The sequence below is a fragment of the Sceloporus occidentalis genome, unplaced genomic scaffold (assembly GCF_023333645.1).
Source record: "Sceloporus occidentalis isolate IW3139 unplaced genomic scaffold, rSceOcc1.0.p SCAF_9, whole genome shotgun sequence".
In the NCBI taxonomy this organism is placed as follows: Eukaryota; Metazoa; Chordata; class Lepidosauria; order Squamata; family Phrynosomatidae; genus Sceloporus; species Sceloporus occidentalis.
In genome coordinates, this window is record NW_028316989.1 from 37064900 (window position 1) to 37087500 (window position 22601).

Consider the following 22601-nt stretch of genomic DNA (forward strand, 5'->3'; position numbering starts at 1 on the left):
GCCATTTAAGGAAAATCTGGCCAGACTGAGGGTGTTGTCAATGTCAGGAATGCCAATGTCAGAATAAAGGGTAACACCATTACTTACCTACACATTCATTTCCTTGAAGCACATAACCAAATGGGCACTCACAGCGGAAGGAACCATCTGTATTGATACACTGGCCATGTTTACAGTTGTCTGGATCCAGACATTCATCCGCATCTTAGTCCCCAAATTAATGAAACAGAAAGACAAAAGATATACTCACTAAGGAATCCTATAATGAATAATTCCAAAATTGCATTATGTAATCAAAAAGTCTAAGATAAGAACAAGTCCTTTAGTTGAAAGAACAAGTACTTATTTGTTGTTAAGTGTCTTCAGGTCATTTTTGTCTCAAGACAACCCTGTCATGGGGTTTTCTGGCAACAATTATTCAGAGGGAATTTATCATTGCCTTCCTCTGAGGCTGAGAATGTATGACTTGCCCAAAGTCATGCAATGGATTTCCATGGCTGTGTGAAGATTCAAATCCTCATCTCTCAGAATTGTAGCCACTAAACTATGTTGGCAGACAGGAAATTGCTCTCGTGTTTAATAAATATACATATACATTTAAATACTATTTCTTAATTTGTGAAATTTAAAACATAAACACAACACCACAAAACAGAGTGAAGAAAAAGAGTACCATACAGTCAAAGTACTGACTACTTACCAATTGGTTCACCACGAGGGCCCACCAGAATGCCAGATCCAAATGGACAGATTTGGCGATAAGCTTCTATAATTCAAATAGAGAGATTTAACTGCAAAAACTCAGCCTGTTTTGCATGGAAATCTATTTGTCTCATGAGACAGACAGACATTACATTGGTTCAGTGTAGTAGCAGTTTTTCATGTACAGTTCTATAATGGGCATAGCAGAATCTTTCCTTCTTGCACTTTGGGGCTGTGCACACTGGCCATAAAGGACGGCCTGGGGGAAGAGTCAGGGCATGGTGTTCACATGACACACACACCGATTCCATCCTCTGGGCGGTGTGATGCCATGTACCACTCCACATGGTGTGTGGCATCACAGCACTCCTCTGGTGCTGCGTCAAGGAGCGCCTTAAAGCCACAGCACTGCGGCTATTGCACCCTTTCCAGGGTGCAAAAAGGACCCACTTTTTGTGGCTCATTTTTGCACCCTAGAAAGGCCAGATTGGGCCCGTGGTGTGTGGTTGCTGCAGCCCCAATCCAGCACAGATGGAAGTGGCTGCAGTCTGCACAGCTTCTTTATTGCTAGTGTAAGATGCTTATAGTCTATACAAGTGAGTTGATTTAACTGGTCTAGAAGAGAGTTATAAGTTAATGTAAGTAAAACTGGTAAACAGCAAACACACACCATAGCCCCAATCCACCTTCAACCCAGTTGAAAAAGGAGTGGACAACATCCACTCCTTTTTCAACTGGGGATAAGCTGGCTTTGCTGGCCCCGTCACAGCCCCTTGGTGGCTTTATGATGGGCCGGTGGCATGTGGTGTACAAACACTGTGCTGCCGTGTATGGGCAGCTGTGCAACTTCAAGCCAGCTTCCCAGCGTCTTTGCAGCATGTGGTGTCTCAATGTCTTATGCCAATGATGGCCAGAAGCGGGCTTATTTTGCCTGTCTGTTCAGGCTGTCAGTTTCATTGTTCTTTCCACTTCAAGCTACTCACTAATATATAAGGAGCACATAGCTGGCTATTGCCTTTCATTCTACTGGCACCACTTATACAACGACAGAAAAAATAAAACTTTTCAATTGGGAAGTGAGGCAGATACTGATGCCTTCTTAGCTTCTGTTTAAAGGCAAAACATCAATTTTTGAAAAGGCCTCACTGTCCAAGGCTGCTACTTCGTGTTTCTCATAAAATGATTTATTTCATTTATGGGCAAGCATTATAACAATCATGTAAAGGATTCTGTGTGTGTGTGTGTATACCTGCTCCTTCTGCTGGGCACAGTTCACATGGATCGCCCCAACCTTCCCCATGCATATTGCAGCAACATTCTTGCTTAGAATGGTTTCTGGATTTGGGAACGGTACATTTCCCATCTTCAAATTTAGTATAACAGTAGCTTACTCTCTGATCTTAAAAAAAAGAAAACAAAAAGATAAGAATATGGTTTATATTTGGGATTTTTTAAAGGGTTTTTAAGATTAACATTGGACTCAAAAGTTTTGTGCAAGTTATTCACATTTGCAATGTACAGCATGTTACATTATCAACACAAATACTTTATATTAATAACTTACAATGCAGTCTTACAACACCTTCCCACAAGCAGGTCCCACTGAAATCACTGGTGCTTACACATGCACAGGATTGCACTGTTGAGTCCAAAACACACTGCAAAAATAATCCAGTTTGAAGCTGCTTTAACTGCTCTGGCTCAATGATAGGGAACTGTGGGAACCATAGTTGTATGAGACATTTAGCCTTCTCTGTCAGAGAGCTCTGTGCCACAATAAACTATAATTCCCAGGAATCCCTAGCACTAAGCCAGGGCAGTTAAAGCGGTCTCAAACTGGATTATTTCTGCAGTGTGTTTTGGACCCTAGTCATGTATTATGTTCACAGGGGCTTTGCCCAGAAGTCAACTCTTCCTGTGTTACATTGTGTGTCTAGTGATTCTTGTTTTTTAGTTTCCTAGATCTATTGCTTATAATTAAATTTTCAGCCACCTACAAATAAAAGAAGTAAATAATTCTGTTTCAATTTGAACTATATAAGAAAATATGGCAAGGCAAATGAATTAATGATTTTATTTAGTATTTATTCATCTAATTTATATAAACCTGAAAACTTTCAACATATCAGGCCAAAGAATAGAGAATTTCATATCCAAGATACAGACTTTTGATATTTTAAGAGAGACCATAGCTTTTAGTAAGGACCAAGAAACTGGATCTGTTTTGTGGTAACAGCCAAGCAGTTAAGCTTTTGCGAAATGTAAGATAAACTTTTAATTTCAGCTTCTGCTTTACCAATGGGTTATATGAGGACAACTTTGATTTTGTTAAAATCTCCAGATAGGCGAGAAAGTGCATTAGATGAATGGTGGAAATTACGGAAGACTGAGTAGGGAGGAAAACTGTAAAAGCAGCCTTGCTATTGATTTCACAAGGAGGTCTCCCTTGAGCCAGAGGGAGGCCTCCTTATGAATGAAAACCTATTAATAAACACCAAGAGAGACAGGAAGCAGGACAGTGTCTCAGTCTCTTTCACCAGAAAAGAACCATAAAATAAAGAAAAGGAATAGGATTCATGTAGCTCTCCTCTCTTTGGTGGAAGGTCAAAAAGAATTGGAAACGGGCCCAACCTTCAGCCATAAATAGCTAATAATGCTATATGTGAGCAAGTACAGCTGTCTCTCTCTCGGTTGGTTAAGAGTACTTTCACAAAAGTCAGAAATAGTGTTAGATTTGCTCAAAATAAGCAAAGACTGGTGAACAGGGAGCAGGTTGGGCCATCCTGACTTGCTTTTACATGTGAATTTTATATTGCAAGCATATAGAATATTAACTCTCTTCTATTCTTAGTCTGTTACCAGAGCAATGCATGTTAACCAAAGATCAGATGAAAGGCTATATTAAATTCCTTGTGATAACCTAATGTAATTGGGGGGACGAATACTGGAGTGGCAATTGTCAAGACCTGTCCTTTTCTCTCCTCCAGTGTGTTCTGGCAAGCTGCCTTAAAGTTAAGAGAGAACATAACTGGGTTTTGTGTCACCACACTATGTTCTTCCACGCCAAGTAATCTAATCAATGGAGAGAAGAGAAACCACAAGCATTTAACAGACAGATAGCTGGCAACTTCTCTTACAGGCAAAAGAACAGTCTGCATAACCTGCTGCTTCTCCAGTTTTGCTGGATAGGAGATTCACACTGAGTAATATCCCAGGATTTACAAAAGCTTTAGATAAAGAAGAAATAAAATCTCCAGGAGTACTGGGCTTGTTATTTATACAAGTGCAATCAATTAAATAATGTTTACTTAAGAAATCATTTGCCTTTTAACAGATTAAATGATTAAATGTAAATACATTTGGATATTATCTGAATTGCAATGTAACTGATTTTTTTTCAATATTGAAAAAGAGTAAAATATTTTTTAAATATAGTTTATAATTAGAAAGGAAGGAAATTATTTTGTAACATTTTTTTATCACATCAGAACTTTAGTCAACTAAAACTTTAATTGACTAATCAACTGTTTAAAGGATGCAGTACTATTTGTACATATAATATAATTCCATTTCAGCCACTGACCGCAGCATGGGAGGAAGGATGTCCATACTTGCTATGACTAGGCTGTGGGACAAAACTGAACACAAGACTACTATATAGGTGAATGTCCTCAGGAATTATCAGTCAGAAGTGCACTAAATGATCAACCACTATAAAGATCAACCCAGCTATTGTTTTGAAGCCCTCTCAGGAATAAGAAAATAAGGAACAATTCTATGATTTCATAGAATCATAGAGTTGGAAGAGAGCACAAAGGCCATCAAGTCCAACCTCCTGCCATGCAGGAACACAAAATTAAAGCACTCTCAACAGATGGTCATCCAGCCTTTGCTTAAAAACCTCCAAAGAAGGAGAATTCTCCATACTTCAAGGCAGCATATTCAACTGTCAAACAGTTCTCATCACCAGGAAATTCTTCCCAACATTTTGGTCACGATATTTAAAAAACCATGCCCTATGAGGAGGGACTTAGGGAGCTGGATATGTTTAGCCTGGAGAAGAGAAGGTTAAGAGGTGAAATGATAGCCCTGTTTAAAAATCTGAAGGGGTGTCATATTGAGGATGGAGCAAGCTTATTTTTTGCTGCTCCAGAGACTAGGTCACAGAGCAATGGATTCAAGCTACAGGAAAAGAAATTCCACCTCAACATTAGGAAGAATGTCCTGACAAGTAAGAGATGTTTGACAGTGGAAGACACTCCCTTGGACAGTGGTGGAGTCTTCTTCTCTGGAAGTTTTTAAACAGAGCCTGGATGGCCATGTGTTGGGGGTGTTTTGATTGTATATTCATGCATTGCAATGGGTTGGGCTGAATGGTCCTTGTGGTCTCTTCCAACTCTTATGATTCTATAATGGGGTTTTCTTGGCAAGATTTATTCCAAGCAGGTCTGCCACTGCCTTCTCTCAAGCTGAGAGAGCATGAATTTCACTTGGTCACCCAATGGGGTTCCACAGCTGAACAAGGATTCAAACCCTGGTCTCTCAGAATCCAAACAAGGGAACTCTTAAGTGGCTACTGGAATACCTCATTTTTTCCTCATTAAAACAGCTATGACTAAATTCTGGAATTTAAAGATTGCAACAGAAATTTATCAGCTAAACAAAATAATGACCAAAACCATGGAACAGCTTACCTTGACACCTGCGTCCAGTTAAAGATACTATAAATCCTTCAGGACACAGGCAAACAAAGCTGCCTGGGGTATTGCTGCATGTGCCCAATGCACAGATCTCTGCTTCTTCTGCACATTCATCAATATCTGTAAGAATACACTTTAGTCTGAGCATCCAGAACAAAGCACACATTAAAGCAGTGGTTTAGGTATTACCCACAAAATTGATTCTACTGCTGCACTAAGCTGGAGAAAGAGAAAAAGAAAAGAAAAACATGGGGAGCACTTCCTCATGATGCAATCTCACAGTTCTGAGAAACCTTTCTGTGGAAGCATATGGATGGGGTAAATCATGTGGGGTTTTCGTTCATGATTATTTCATTCATTCACCAGCAATGTGCTATGACAACATAGGGTTGTTGTAGTGTGATGAAATGGGTGGGGAGTGTGTGTGCACTGCATATGCAGCCCCCTCAGGTGATATCAGTTTCTTGGGCCAATGAAGTCATGCACATTTATGTTAATGGAAATGCACAAAAGTGACAAAGAAAATGGAAACAGTGAGCCACAAAGTACCTAATTCAAATTTTGCCTTTATAATGAAGTCACTGTGAAGCTTCAGCAAGCTAGAATCTCTCAGCTTCAGTCACCCGTTACAACACGACTCATCTCCTAATAGTAACTGTTGTATGAATTGCTAAAAATCTACAGGTGGGTTATATGTTAAGATATGATTAAGGACATAACTAAAGAGAACAATGTGCCTGTTCTGAATTAGGCTCCATGTGACAAAATATAAAGGTTACTTAACTCATGGGAACCAAAGAAGCTGCTTTCCACTGGTTTAAATGGAGGCATTATTGTTGCTTTGCGTGTGACCAGCTATCTCATTCTACTTCTGTCTACATCTAAAATTCCACCTTGGAGTATGCAATGGAGCACATACCATTGCAGTTGTCATCCTGTAGGACATATCCAGGAGGACAGATGCATCTGTATGTACCATCCAGATTTTGACATGTACCAGGTGCACATTTACCAGGCTCCAGTGCACATTCATTGATGTCTGTCAGAAGAAATAAACAAAGCAATAGTTAGCTACCACTATTTTCACATTTCCTTCTCTTTTATTAATAACCTTCACATTAAGTTTTGGATGAAAACTAGGGAGTGTGACTTAGTTTCATGAACTATGTATGGCTTAGGGATAGAAAGCCTTTACTGTAAGAATTAAATTTACTGTGCAACAAATGCAAGGCTACCTTTTATCAGGTTTATATTCACACAAGGATAAAGTAAATTAAATAATTGTTATTGAGAAAGAACAGAAATCAATCAATCAACCAACCAATCAGCAAGACAAGGATATAATTAATTCAATTCAATTTGTCAGAATTTACTGATTCTGAAAAAGGGTTGTGATTTCAGAAGACCATCTAGTCTACTCTTCATCTTCTTGACCATTATTCATGGGAACAGTTAACTCTTGACATATAAACACTACCATTAAGCTTTTGACATACCAACACAGACCCTTCCATCTGGAGGCATCTCATAACCATCGTTACAGAGACACTGGAAAGACCCAATAGTGTTGATGCACCGGCCATTTCTGCACAAATTTCCATTGCCACTGGCACATTCATCAATATCTAAAAGGAGAAAAGGCCAAGCAAAGTGGGTAAAGGGGGGGGGGGTGAAATAAAGAAAAGGAGGAGAAATAAAAACAAAGAATCTAAAGCATCCAAAATATTGGAAAACAGCAACTTACAAAAAAAAAAGGGGGGGGGGCAAGCAAATAGTATAATAATGTTGTTGTTGTGTGCCTTCAAATCATTTCTGGCATATGGTGACCCTAATGCTATCGGGGTTTCTTGCAAAGATTTGTTCAGAGGGGACTTGCCTTTACAAACCTCTGAGGCTGAGAGAAGGTGATTTGTCCAAGTTCGCCTCAGTGGGATTCTATGGCTAAGTAGAGATTCAAACTCTTGTCTCCAGAGACTCTTCTCCAGAGTCATAGTCCAATGCTCAAATTACTGTACTACACTAGCTCTCAGTATAATATTACAACAGTTCAAAGTGATGTAACTATATTTGTCTCCAACGGTAGATTCTTCAAATACTGTTTCTGGCTCAGAAGAAAGTAATTCTCCATTCCAATAGGACACTTTGTGAATTGAGTCTGGATGGATATCTATCTATCTATCTATCTATCTATCTATCTATCTATATGAAGACTCATGCTAAGATGAACCTCAAATTCTACAAAGTGAGATGGAAACTGCATTAAGAGAAACTGGGGAAAATAAACCACCAGGAATGGTAGCTTGCTGGGCTAGGACATGTGGGAGGGGGAGGGATTTTGCCAAGCTACTGAGCTCTAAAACACTCAATTGGGGTCTCTGCACAGGTGAGAAATCTCATTTGAATCATCCCATTATTAATATGGTTACACTGTATAAAACCCACAAGAGTTTCAGGTGCATTACTGGAGGATTTCCTTACCTATACAGTCATTGTTGTGAGAAAGGATGAATCCTGTATGGCAGCGACAGTTGAAAGAGCCGACCGTATTCCTACATGTGCCATTTCCACAGGGATCTCGTTCACATTCATTAATATCTATGAACAGAATAATACAAATTTTCATGTTGTAAGTCAAAAGAAATACAAATCTAGTTACATACACCAGAGAAGATACTTGGTTATAAATTTAACACTGACATCCCAGAAAACAGAGAGATTAAGGGAAAATGGAAGGAGCAGAGCCATTCAAGATTGCAAGATGACCACAAAAGAGACAACCTGTGCTATAAATCCATGGTCAATGTGGTCATTCTTCTTGAAATGAGGAGGTATTAACAACAATAGGAAGAGAACAAACATAACTGGAGCTGAGGAAGATGAAAGATCACCTCTAATAACTACCAATGATTTCTTGGGGAGGCCTCTTTCCGAATGAGTTTGACTGATGCTGAAAAAATATTGGGGGACACTAATGGAGAAGGTAACGCGAAATAATAAAACGAAGAATGTAAATAAACAGGAACAGAAACTGGAGGGCAGGAGGAAGTGACAGGAGGCCGAGAAGGTGGACAGCAAATAAAAGCATTCCTAATTCAAAAGGAATACTGTTTCAGAAATATCCACAATCTTTTACTTTTCAGACAGACATAAAAGCAAGATGTAAGATAGAACATACACAAGAAAAATAAATAATAAATGGTTTGGCATGGCACAAAGAATAGAAGTATTAACAATTCTTCAGCCTAAGTGAATCAAGGCCTCAAATAGGTTTTTTACATGGTTAAGTGTCCTCTTGCCCTGAGACATTTCTGCCATATTCACTGTTGAAGACCAAATGTCAGCATTACAATTGTAAACAGACACAGTGCACTTCCTTCTCTTTTTATTATTAAAAGTAGTAAAAAGATATTTCCATACATACCTACACACATAGTTTGATCTTCATTGGTTTTGAATCCAGTGTGGCAACGACAAATATATCCTCCCTCTTGATCTATGCAATCACCATGACTACAAATGTTAGGTATCTCTTGACACTCATTGCGATCTGAAAATAATACAGGTTTTGAAAATTAACTTATGACTTCCTGAATCTCTTTGAGAGAGAGAGATGAATGGTCTCGATCACTGACTTATATTGGCTCCTCAAGAGATTTCTTTTCCATCCAAGGACTGAAGCAGGAATCAAGATCATGCACCCTAAAATTTTACATCTGTTCTCATCACAACTAGACAAACCAGCTGATGGTTTCTCTACATATTGGTTTGTTCCCACATTAGGGGCAATTGCTAGGTTCAAGCAAAATGACTGATGCCTTTGACCTTTGGGTGTGGAAAGTGCCACTAGACGGCAACACAATAGCATATATCAACTGATAAATAATGTCAATTGGTATCATCACCATCCTCCTTCTCACCACCACCACCATCCCAGTACCCTAAATCAACTGTTACCTGTGTTAGGCTGAAATCCTACATTCAAGAGACAGAGCCTAATGTTACACTTACGGAATTACACAGTTGTTGAGCAACAGCACCAGGCCCATGACTGAACCCTGTGGTACACCAAAGTACTGCTCATACCCAGTTTTGAGTAGTCTATGGGCAAGATTTGGAACTGTAGCCCACCTTGGTTATGGAGGACTTTAGCCCAGTTCCACTGGTCAATTGGATTAACAAAATTAAAGAAACCTGGCTGAAAATTATGTTGGCATTAGACTTTGCAAAAGACACTTATAAAAAACATGCAAACTGAAAGAGGGTGCCAGAATGGAAATTCAAAGTTAGGGATTAAGTGTACCTGTCAACTCTGTTTCTTAAATGTTTGCAACCTTCTAAGAAACTAGGTCCAAAATATGCTGGTCCTCTTCCAATCAAAAGGATTGTTAACTAAGAGGGGATACAGATCAGTGGTTCCACGCTGCCCATTTTTGCCCCTCGTTGGTGCCACGCCAGCCACACGGCGCAGCACTGATGCACTCCCTGAAAAGCAGCCACTCTAGGCAGCTTCTTTTTAAGGGCGTTGTCATGGCGTGTGAGCGCCATGATGACAACACTTCCAGCGAGAGTCATTTGGGCACTCAGCCACCTGCGTGATATTGTTGTGCGCCCCATATGGACAGGGGCGCAGCAAGATGGCGCACGGATGCTGAAAATAGGGCTGAGCGCGTATGGACACCCAGCCCTATGGAGCCCTAAAATCGGCCCCAGGTCAGCGCAAAGCGCCAATCTCTACTGGGCCTAAGTTGAACTTTCTAAAAAATATTGTCACATTCACCCTGTTTTTACTCTAGTTTGTTGAAGCCAAAGAATGTCTCTAAGTTGTGGCACCAGAGCCCTTCTGTACCACCCCCAGTGATGACTGATGACCAACAACATTTTCAAATTGAGCAGATTCTAGATTCCAAGCAATATAAAGGACAACACTAATACTTCATACCATGGAAAGACTTTCCACAGAGTCTAGTCTGAGTGGGTGACTGACATTCATGTCAAGGCACCCAAACTGATTAAAAAGTTCCATCAAGTTTTTTGTTGATTTTTCGGGCCATGTGGCCATGTTCTGAAAGAATATATTTCTGATGTTTCACCTGCATCTGTGGCTGGCATCTTCAGAGGTCACATTGCCTGAAAAAACCACAAAAAACTATGGATGCCGGCCGTGAAAGCCTTAGACTTCACTGTTCCATCAAGCTTTCCCTGACAAAACTGGGCCTGTTAATGGACATGTTCTTAGTTGTTTTGTTGTTTATTTTGTTTTCCTTGAACACATATAATTGGATATTGTTATATAATTTTCCTTCTGGATTTTGTTTTAAAAGGGGGTGATTTGTCTGGGTGTGTATGTGTGTGTGTGATGTCAGAGTCCCCTATGCAGGTTCCTTCTGCCATTGTTTTTTTTGTTTTAATAGCATCTTGGCCAAACTTTATGTCAGTATTGTGGCTGCATCACTGGGTTGGAGTAAGTTTGGATCTAGCATAATTCTGCTCCTCACCACACCCTTTCTTGGCTCCCTTTTCCTGGCTTTCCTCCTGGCAGATCTGAGCAAGCAAAGCAGTACTGTTGAAAGATTGCTCTTTCAATTGATTTCTGAGCTCAGCCACCAGAAGAGGGTTAAACTGGCAAAATAGGCCTGTGCTTAATAACCTCCTGCAACCAGTGCATCTTTGAGTTCGGATTGCACTAATTAGTCTGTTTATATTCTATTAAGTAAGCTAAATTAAATAAGCCTTTCACTTGAAAAATGTCCATTTGTTGCTGCCATGGAAAAGGCCAGCCCTCTCTCCCTGCTCTCTAATAGGTTATGATTTGGGGACATATATGAAGCCCTGAGAGGAAGGCATGGCTTGTCAGATTAATACCAAGAACTAATAGTCAGACAACTATGGACACAACTCTACTTGGTCTTGAGCATGGAGAGCAAAGCATGATGTAGAGGTACTGGGCGCCACTACAGCCCTCCCTTGTCTGAGCCTTGTATGGATGCTTTCAGAAACTGATGAAGATATACAGTAAAAGTAAGTTTGCATCCCTCTGTTATACTTTAGGAATAGAAGAGAATTGCATTCCCTTGGTTCAAAACATGTTCTTTGTAACTTAAAAGACCTCCCTAATTAATTATCTTTGTCAGGAGCCACTACACTAAATTGGTTTTATACTTAAAGAGGGAATTGTGGGGGGGAAGAACAAAACAGCATCTGCCATTAGAAGAACTCTATTAAGGTATTACAAGGAACAAAGAGCTCAACCCGATAAAGCGAAGAATGGCACAATAAGGATTTGTGTGGTAACAACCCAATGTCTTTTCCCAGTGTGCTACATAAAATGGCACACATATCAAATTGTTAACATTACACTTTATTTTCTCTTCCTATGAAACCTCAAGCAAAATTCAGGGAAATAATGTTTGTGCCAACACACTTTGGTATTGTTGCTCATATCTGCCTCTACCATGGTTCTTCCTGTTTCTGTTTCAATGAAGGACTTTCAAGCACATGAGAAATCACTGCTTCTATCCAAACAAAACAAGCCTTTCAATCTCAGAATGCAATTTTACTTCTCTTTCTACAGACTTTTCCCATAAGGACTTCACAGAACCATGTTAACCCATGCAGTATGGGAAAGATGTTGTTACAAAAACTCAAATCTGCAGAATAGAAAATGCCAGGAAAATATATCTCAAGTTTATTCCAGCTGCTACTTTATAAAGAAAAGTGTTTATATATATATATATTGTTGTAATTGTACAAATACTTTTCTATTGTGGTGGGTGCTTCGTGCAAGTTTTGATTAAATTTAGAGTATTTTTAATGAGAAAAAACAGACTTATGACTGCTGTAGAGATCGCTATTTGCTTTTGGATGGGAATGGGTCAGAAGAGCTTGAAGTGTATGATATGGAAAACACTGCTGGATTCCAGTCGCTGAGCACATTCACGTTGTATTTGATGGGAAAGAAAATTATGCCCTAATTCATACAATTTATAGTATTGAGAACTGCAAAGCATTTGCATGCTACTGCAAACCCCAGGTGTGATAGAACGTGAACTAAAACTGGGCTGAATGGCCTTAAATCTAGGGAAAGGTGATTGCTGAAGTCGACCTCATGTATAAGTGGAGGTCAGGTTTTGGGGGCAAAATTATGGTTTTTGCCATGACCCATGGATAAATTGAGGGTAAAACTTGGAGGCTCCTTCAGTGTGTGTATGTGTGCAAATAGCAAGAGAGACTCTAATTGAGGCTGTTTGTTTCAACTTTGGTTTCAGGCCAGTGTGGGCAGGAGAGGGACTCTGTATGTTTATTTAAAAGCAATTAATCACTCATGACTCTTTCTGCTTGGTGCAAGAGAAAAAGAAACTATCTTCCCAACGCACAGGGAAATCTGAAAGAGCTGCTATCACATTACCATACTGACCTGTAAATAAATGGACCTGGGATTTGGAGGTTGATTTTTAGGCATAATTTTTTAGGCTTACAGACGCGTATATATGGTATAAACTTTATAACAGAATATATGGGCTTAGGACTACTTACCAACACATCGGCCTACAGGTGTGAACCGATACCCAGGTTTGCAATCACAGCGATAGCTGCCTGGTGTGTTGATGCAATCTGCATTTTGTTGACACACATGACCATTTTGGCATTCATCAATATCTGTTGGAAACAAATAAGAAATCAGAATGAATCTGGATAAAAGGATGGTGCCAATTCTTGAATTATGTCTTCATTTCAATTTATTTTTGGTATATGCTTTCAAAAAAGCCTTAGGGGCATCCTACATTTCTTTCTCATTTGCCCTTTGTGTTAACTCTCCACCTCACAACTGTCTTTGTATGAAAACTAAAGAAATAAGTGTCATAAAATATTTTTGTCCCCAAAAAAATCACTTATGTATGAAGGAGGGGGAATCTATTAGTCAATTATTTAAAAATAACTCCATGTTTAATTAGCCAAGCTGAGACAGGATTAGCTGGTTTTAATTCAGAACCATAACTTTGGAAAAATTTCCTCTGCTCTATTTTCTTTACAGCTCACTATTAGCCGCTAATTAACATTACTTTTATTTGACCTAGTTTTCTTTCCTGCTGACTGGAAGTACAGAATATGACTGAACAGGACTTTTCCATCTAAAAAGCTAGCCCACAGTAATGCATTTTAGTAAAAATCCTCCTCCATGTATTAGCACAAATGGAGGCAGACCCATTTAAAACAGCTGCAGCTGCACAGAATTTCTGCAAGCTAAGATCTGAAAACTTGCTTCTGCGAAGACAGGAATATTAGCCAAGGACAAGGTGCTAACTGAGCAATGACAGTGCAAAGAATTAAAATAACAAGCCAGTTCTGTTTCAGCTGTTTTAAGGTGACAGACTGACATTAATAGGGTTGCTAATCTACAAACTTGTAAGTTTGCTACTGAAAGACATTTTAGATGCTGTGAGCAGTGGGGGAAAGAGTAAAATTTATCTATGGTAGTGGATTCTCTGAAATTTTATAGCATCAAAACATTATTTGAGTTCATACAGCTGAACAAAAGAACAGAAGGTAAAGGAAAGAAGGAAGGAAGGACCTCCACCATTATGATCTACTCTTCTAAAACCTCTCTGCCTGGAATAGTAGTAATGGCAATAGAACCTGAGTGTACAAAATTATTCCAAAGGTGCTGTGGTTGCTAATATTGCATGCTTCTTGTTTATCCTGTCTCAGAAAAGTATCCACAATCCCTGTTTACTTTCATCTATTTAAATGAAGAGGCAGCAACATGTGAAACTATACATCAGAACTGCAAAGCTTAGAGGTGATTGGGATGGTGATTAATGCAGAGACTTTTTTTCTATGAAAGCAAGGTGTTTGCTAACTGCTGTTAACATAATGCTACAAAGCATGAGGGGGAAGCAACAAAACATGATGCAGTTTTGCTGTACACCAAAACCTATTCCTCCAGAGGTAATGGCATAAAATTTTGGTATGCCACTTTACTGCCATTTCTATCTGATGGACTTGGTCCTAAATGGGGAAAAAAATCCCTCACCTTCACAGATTAGTAATTTGTCATTGTAGAAGAATCCTGCTGGACATTCACATCGGAAACTGCCAACCAGGTTTATACAGACTCCATTTTCACACACCCCAGGGATCTCACGGCATTCATCAATATCTGCATTAATAAAGATATAAAGGTAGAAATATCTGAAGCAAAAACATACCAAATTAAATTTAATAAAGAAAAGAAAACACAAAGTAGACTTTACTTTTTTGGGGGGTACAGTTCTGCTTTCTGTATCATGTATTGTGTTGTTTTGCTGTTCATGTGAATAAGAACAAAAAGGGAAAGAAGAGAATTCCATATAAGAATACATTTGGCTGCTGCTCCTTGGATTCTCAGGTTTTCTTCCCCTTTTGAGGGTTTAAGATTTGGAAATCCTGGGCATGAAACTTCAACATATTTATGCTGTGTGTGAATAATATTCAGATTAAATCCTTTCCTCGCTGCTCTCTTAAATTGCACAGTAACAAAAAGGATCAACAAGGAACAAGGGTGAAACGACAGATAAAAATCTTTACTTTAGTAAGAAGGAAAGATTTCCACTTCCCTTCCAACCCAAAGCTGTTTGGCAGTTATCCCAGAAGCTTTCCGCCTCCTACTACCTATGGTCTACTAACTGAAATCTAATTACAATGGCCTTTATATTTACTCCATCCAGCTAAGAGGGCCCAGAAAAAGGTATGGCAGAGGCTGACTAAAGTACAGAGGCTAAGTTCCTTGTACTGTTTAGTCTGTAAAACTTTCTGGGGAAAGTCAAATCATGAAAACAACACTTCCCTTTCCCCCAACATGGACTTGATGGAATTAAATATGACTTTCCACAGAGTCTTAACTTACCAACAGGTAACCCTGTGTAAATGTCTATGAAGAAACCAGGCCTTTGACTTCCACATAGGGTTGAAAATTCATCTAAAATTATAAACAAACAAAAAAAAAAACAAAATTATAAACAAATAAATAAAATGTTACAATGCGTGATAGGTAAATTTAGTTACTTGGTTATAAAGAAAGATGATCGACCGACTTAAAAACAGTACAATAATTTCCTGTTTTCGTCATTTGCCATTGCTTGATCTTAAGAATAAAATATTTCTAACAAATAATTCAGTCCCCAACTTTTATCTATGTCACTTGAAGACCACATTTATATTATCCTTTAAGAATGGGCAAACATCTGGTTTAAATTTTCATCCTAAACGTATTGACAGCTTTACAAGGAACACATCAGTAATCAAGTTGTGCCCACAAATTGTTTTATATGTCTGCACATTTATATTAACAACGATGAAAAAAAAAATGTTTTAAAATCATCTCTGAGTAAAATCTGTTAATTTGCTTTATGATGATTGCCTTATGGAAAACAGGTCTACATCAGTATTTGAAGCTGCTGAGCCAGTAGTAGATATAATCACATCCAGTTTGAAGCCCTTTAACTGATATGTGTGGAAGAAATGGACAACAGCCGAAGAAGATCCAAGGGCTGTCCGCTGCTATGTTCAAGACAAAGTGCTGCTCTATTAAAGGAATTTGGCTAAAGTAGAGCCTGTACATTCCAGGGGGCCTGAGCATTGAATTCTGAATCAAGGCACAGAATCATGGAATCATAGAGTTGGAAGGAACCCTAAGAGCTATCATGTCCAACCCCTTGCCATGCAGGAAGTCCTAGCCTGGATAATTCACTGGAGAATACCGCACTGGGGAAAAAACGTTCCCCAATGCGTTCTCACGGGCGCAAGCCTGAAACGTGATGGGAACCCGATGGGTCCCAGAATGCTAGTTTACTGCACGGCGGAACGCCACCATCGCCGCCAGGCGTTCCCAATGTGTTCCAGGAGGCCCATTTCTGGGAATGCTTTTGAAAGCGTTCCCAGAATGGTGCCTCCTGGAACACATTGGGAACCCGATGGGAACGCCCGGCGGCGACGGCAGCATTCCGCCGTGCGGTAAACTAGAGTTCTGGGACCCATCGGGTTCCCATCACGTTTCAGGTTCGCGCCCGTGAGAACACATTGGGTAACGTTTTTTCCCCAGTGCGGTAATCTTCAAAGTCTCCCAGTTTCATCTGTCAAATGGGAACAAAAGACCTTTATCCAGAGAAGTTTAATTAAAGTCTAGTTGTGGTGAGCACTACAACACTGACAAGAGAGGTTAACCAAATGATTTCTTTTGTAAGAAATCTGTATGGATTTTCTGCTTTGTGTTTCTCTCTATCTTTATAACTAAGCAGGGCTTTAAACAGGGGTTTCACAAACTTATTCCATTGCACTTGTAATCATGGCACCACTGTGGCTATAGTTAGTAACAGCAATGCAGGCTGTGCATAGAAAGAATATTACTTGAGCACACATTGACATTATTTTGGCTCATCTTCACTTCATTTCTACATCAATCTGGTATAACAGCTGTGCTCCTTTTCCTCTGAAAAATACATACCAGTGCTTGGGATTGGACATTGTTCACAAGGCCTATTCCAGGCTCGTCCAATGTTGTAGGAACAACAGCACATTTTTTTGGTCATGTTAAAGAGCAGCTCTCCGTCACAGGTTTGGTTGTCAGCATAATAGTTTCTGTAGCACAAACTCCTTCTCATATCTGTATTGGGGAGAGGGAAATTATTAATACTGTGTATCATGAAACTGTGTATCATGAAACCTGTTCTAGAGATCTGTTGAGTGAACAGTACTCTGTGTGGTGACAGATTTTGGGTATCACTTATTTATTTGGTTAAATTCCTCCTTTCCTCCAAGGAGTTCAAGGTGTTGTATATCATAGAATCATAGAATGATAGAGCTGGACGAGACCACAAAGGCTATCCAGTCCAACCCCATTCTGCCATGCAGGAAATCTAAATCAAAGCATCCCCGACAGATGGCCATCCAATTTCTGTTTAAAGACCTCCAAAGAAGGAGTTGAAAGCTTATTGTACAAAATGCATTATAGATGATATCTTACTCTGGAAAAATTATAAAAAATGTATAAACAATTAAATAACCCATGGTGGAAGTGTGGGGAAGCAAAAGGAATGTTATACAAGTCCAATGGTGGACTTGTACACAAATAAGAAAATATTGGAGCTTCATAAATCAAACGATTGAGAACATTTCAATTTTAAAATTTCAATTCAAACTGGAGATATACCTATTAGGTACAATGGGCGATGAAATAAACAAAAATGATGTTAGAATTCTATATTATATGATGGCAGCAGCTAGAAATCTATTGGCCCCAAAATGGAAAGAAAGTTCAGTATCATCACCAGAAGACTGGTTATGAAAATAAGTAGAAATGGCAAAATTAGACAAATTGAGTTGTCTTATGAAACACAAAAGTCTAGGAAGACATGTAAAGACTGGGAACAGATAATAAATTATATAATGGTGGGGTATAATGGTAATATTTGACTTTTTAGATTAATTGATGAATATTAACTATTAAACCATTTACATACAGTAGGATTAGAATCAATGTAATTTAAGAACAGTTTAATGGAAGTAGTTTTTTAACGCCAAGTATTGCTAGCACTGGAAGTTAAGCTTGGAGGACAATGTATAAAGATAAAATTGATAACGAATGTGAAATAAATAGATGTTTAATAATTCTGCAATATGTTTTGGTTTTTTAAAAATTTTGTTTTTAAAATTTGTTTAATAAAAAGTATAAATAGAGAGAGAGTGGGGGGAGAGAGAGGGAGAATTAATAAAATGAGAGATAGACAGATCTGAACCCTGGAGTACAATAATTTGGAAAAATTCTCCATTCTCATGCATGCAGCACTGAAACAAACAAGAACTGTATAAAAGTAGTGCTCTTACATAATATCCACATTTTAAACATTTAAATTAGCTCCATGCTCGAAAACTTCCCTTGGAAATGCTCCATGTTAATTAGTTAGAATGGAGTAGGGCAGAGGTTTAGATTTCCCTTAAAAAAAATCAGACTACCAAATATCTGGCAATGGCTGTGCCTTTAAAATACAAAATAGCTTCATGTTTCATTTGTAAGCCATTTGTTTAATGCTTCGTTTTTAAGGGACTGTTAGTGCTCTTATGTTACAACATTGACCTCTATTGCAGAGCCATGACATCATTTATGGAAAAATGTTTTGCAGCATCGTCCAAAGTCCCCAGAATGCCACTTGCTTTCATAATTACAAAATCCAGAATGCTCTCATCAAGAGCTTCAAACTTTGGCAGACAGCATACAGACTAACATCAACCAACCATAGGTTATTACTTAAAACTCTTGCTCACTTTGTGATTTCATATCCTTCTTGTGAAATGTTAGAATATGATGTCCTGGATCTATGGCATGGTTTTGCTTCAACATTTGGAGACCATTTGCAACCTCCAGAGCAATTTAACACAGTGGCACTAAATGACATACACTGAAACTGGAGGTAAAGCCTGGAGCAGTTGAAAATTCTCCAACAAAGTATCTGATTTATGTTAAGCATTGCTTAAAGAACATATTTATTTGTTCTAACCATGTGCCAGTTCTTACTTCAAAAAATGACAGGAGCTCAGCCTTTTCTGGAAGTCACAGCCTTCAACTCCCTTTTCATAAATGTGAGGTTACTGGTTATATTTACCTGAGAGTGCACAGAATGCACTCTGCATATCCTCAGAGACATTTTTGTTATTATTACTTCATATTTCCTAGATATTACTTCCCAAGAGTCCACCTGGGCACTAAAAAATTATTCTTAGAATCATAGAATCATAGAGTTGGAAGAGACCGCAAGGGCCATCCAGTCCAACCCCCTGCCATGCAGGAAATCCAAATCAAAGCATACTATTAAAAGTTTAAATTGAATTATTCAAATTGAATCCTGTAGCACATAATCCAGTATCAGAAAAGGGAATGCTAAAATTTAAATACTCAAGGTAGAAAATAGAAATTTTACATCTACGTTAAAGCAATTTTAAATTACCTAGTATTAATTATGTAAAACTATTTCTTAAAATGTAAATAAATCAATTCACTATAGTTAACTGCAAGGAATGTCCTTGAGTCTTCAGACCTTTCTCAGATCCATTTTTAATCTCTTTTTATACAGCAGAGGTAGTTTGCATGCTAAGGAGAGGGGGATCTCCCCACGTACCAATTTGGGAATGAGGTATCACCATGCTCTGTCCACTAGATAACATGTCACTTAAAAGGCAAGGTGCTAAATTACAATTTTAGCAACAAAAGAGGCATGTAGTCTTTTTCTGGCCACATCTTGCTCCCACAAATGCTTTTTATCTGATTGGCATAGTTCTGCATCAGGCCTACATAATGTATGTGCCCTGAGGGCCACCAAGGATTTTGGGCAGCCCATGAGGATGTGGAGCAGTCAAGGCTCCTTTGCCACCTGGCTTTTTCCTGAGGGGAGGGCCAGGCAGAGGAGAAGGAAGAGGGGGATGGAATTAATATTAATAATATTACTTATAGTTTTTTGTGGGTTTTTCAGGCTATGTGGCCATGTTTTTGAAGAGTTTATTCCTGACGTTTCACCAGCATCTGTGGCTGGCATCTTCAGAGAAGGTCAAAAAAAAAGTTTCTTTGTCCGTTCTGGAATTTGTAGTTTATTCTGTGGTTAATATTGATGTCTGCAATTGTGTTTGACATTGTTGTTATTGGGATTTGGATGTATGATGACTTGTTAGTCTAGCTTGGTGGGGAAAGGCAGTTTGTAAGATTTTTTTAACTAGACAAATAAACTTACCCATACAGTTGTTCCCACCATTAACTTGCATGTAGTCTGGCGGACAAATACAAGTGTAGTTCCCTATGGTATTGTAGCAAGTACCGGGTCCGCAGATGCCAGGTGTAGTACATTCATCAATATCTATAAGAAAAATAAAACACTGGGGTCACAGAAAGAAACAGAAACAGAAAGAATTACAGTATTGCTAAAGCCTGCTTGAAAACTCCTTTCAGATTTGTAGAGTTTACTGATGGCTATTGCATGATAAAATTATCTACACATCCTGAAGAGACATTTTCTTCTTCATCACTGCTCTCCTAGGATGAGTCTTGGCACTGACAATGAGAGAGAGCTTTAGTTAACTTTGGGTAAAACTATAAAGAGGCGCGCTATGGGTTGATTTTGTTTAGGACCATGCACTGTTAACAGTGGCTACTAGGCCCCTCACTGCTTGCCTTTCAATGGCAGGCTAAGACATTTCTATTTAAGCAACCATTTAAAACATAAGCATGCCATGGTGCTTTTCATATTCAGCATGTGTATTGCCTTTTAACTACTGTTATATTTTATATTTCATATTGTTTTTAGATTATTTTAACTGATTTAAATTTTATTGTAATGTTCTTTAAATCCGTGAGCCGTTTTGCATCCCTTTGGGGAGAAAAGTAGCATATAAATGAAATAAATAAATGAAATGAAAATATTAACCCTGCCTTGGCTTGTCTTAACCCTGGGAATGTGCTACAGTAATAAGTCAAGAAGCCTTATAGATCGTATTAGATTAATAAATCACAAAATGAGAGGACAAAGCAGAGAAATAGGTGAAAGTGCTATGAGAGAGTGCTTAAAGAGTAATTATGCACAGAACCTTTAGTTAACTGCACCTGAGCAGCTCTAGAGTATTCTAGTGACATTCAGTGTATTTTTATAGAGGGTATTTTCCCTTATGGAATTTAAAGCAACAATTCCCAATGATCAGTAAACCTGAAGCTAACTTACCATCACACACTCGAGTCTCTTCATTCAAATAGTAGCCGGATGGACACTGGCACTGAAAGCTACCAAATGAATTGATACATTGTCCTCCTTGGCAAAGTCCAGGTAGCTCCTGACACTCATCAATATCTATCCAGATAAAATTAAGAATTGCCTCTTGTTAAAAAGGACTGAAAGCAGATTAAGCTTATCAAATAATATTTATTAACATTATACCAGCCTTTTATTACGACCAGTAGAGAAACAACACTCATATGCATTACCCTCCAAAATAACTGTAATAGGATTGGGACGGAATCCTTCTCCTCCAGGACATAGCTGCTTGTATTCAGCTGAAATGAGAAACAAAGTTTATCAGCAATAGTTAAAAGATGTACTGCAAAAATACTGCATTTGTTTTCTTCTTTCAACAACCATCTTCCAGTCTGAGATACTTCAGGCTATAGGTTTCCAATATGAAATCAAACAGTGACAGGACATTTCAAAAAAGATGTGTTATGTTAGGGGCACAGCTACCAGTGACGTAGCCAGGGAGGGGGTCCATGGGGTACAGGCCCCCCACTTCCAAAGCTGCACTGAAATATAATGAATGGTGCACGTGCGCCACCACACAGCAGCCCCCCCTTCCCAAAATCCTGGCTACGTCCCTGCAGCAACCTTCAAACCAGAAGAGATGCTGTCCCTGGGCTTGCAGCCAATAGCAGCCTTCTGCTGCTACCTGCACCTGCACCAACTTTGCTTCCTTCCTGAAAGACAAAATGGCAGTAGCAACCATAATCCAGGGGAGGGGGATATTTGTTCCTTTTGCTTCTAGACAGTAAGCTATGCCCCTGTATTCTAAATGGATCTTGTAGTACCTTTCAGACAAAGGGGCGAAGCAGACTGGCAGCTTGGAGTGGCCTCTGACTGCTCCAGCCCCAGTCGGCCCCTGATCGGTGAGGGACAACAGTGACTGCATGGTCTACTCTGAAAGCAGGCTGGTGCTGCAGTCCTGAGTGAACCACCAGCAAAGAACAGACTTTCCCTGCTCCTTTTTCCAGAGGCCTCAGAGCAGTTTCAAGATGCTCTGGGGGCACGCACTGTCTGTACCCACCACCACTGGGGTGGCTGGAAGCAGCTTTATTTGACCCGTTTGCTCCTAGGAATTTAACACTTGACTTTCCCTTTTGGATGATCTTAATAGGACTAACACACTCTCTAAAGGAGAAAGCAAATTGAGACACATATCAACTATCATCTTATATAGCTCTGTCTCACTTACTTGAGTTCACAGCTGGACACTGTTCACAAGGAATTCCCCATGCTTTACCAAGGGAACAGCAGCAAGAAGCCTTGGAAACTCCAACCCCAATTTCATTGCTGCAAGCTGTATCTCCATTATCTCCTCGAGGTTTGATTTCCAAGTAACAGTAACCAGAGCGCGTATCTAATGGGTAAAAGAACCAGATGTTTCAATTACTATCATGAG

The 22601-nt window shown here is 39.1% G+C and overlaps 1 protein-coding gene across 3 annotated transcripts in view; it reads right to left on the minus strand.

Annotated features, from left to right (window-relative positions):
* FBN1 (fibrillin 1) overlaps positions 1-22601 on the minus strand; it is a 195480-nt gene that overhangs the window by 25469 nt on the left and 147410 nt on the right. For all 3 annotated transcript variants that reach the window (XM_089538802.1, XM_089538804.1, XM_089538803.1), the window contains 16 exons: positions 22395-22559; positions 21397-21465; positions 21137-21262; positions 20156-20278; positions 16882-17040; positions 15286-15357; positions 14434-14559; positions 12936-13058; positions 8824-8949; positions 7881-7997; positions 6899-7027; positions 6322-6441; positions 5397-5522; positions 1952-2101; positions 701-766; positions 88-204 (listed from right to left, as the gene is read on the minus strand). In XM_089538802.1, coding sequence (XP_089394928.1) covers positions 88-204; positions 701-766; positions 1952-2101; positions 5397-5522; positions 6322-6441; positions 6899-7027; positions 7881-7997; positions 8824-8949; positions 12936-13058; positions 14434-14559; positions 15286-15357; positions 16882-17040; positions 20156-20278; positions 21137-21262; positions 21397-21465; positions 22395-22559 — 1914 coding nt within the window. The remainder of the gene's footprint in view (positions 1-87; positions 205-700; positions 767-1951; positions 2102-5396; positions 5523-6321; positions 6442-6898; positions 7028-7880; positions 7998-8823; positions 8950-12935; positions 13059-14433; positions 14560-15285; positions 15358-16881; positions 17041-20155; positions 20279-21136; positions 21263-21396; positions 21466-22394; positions 22560-22601) is intronic.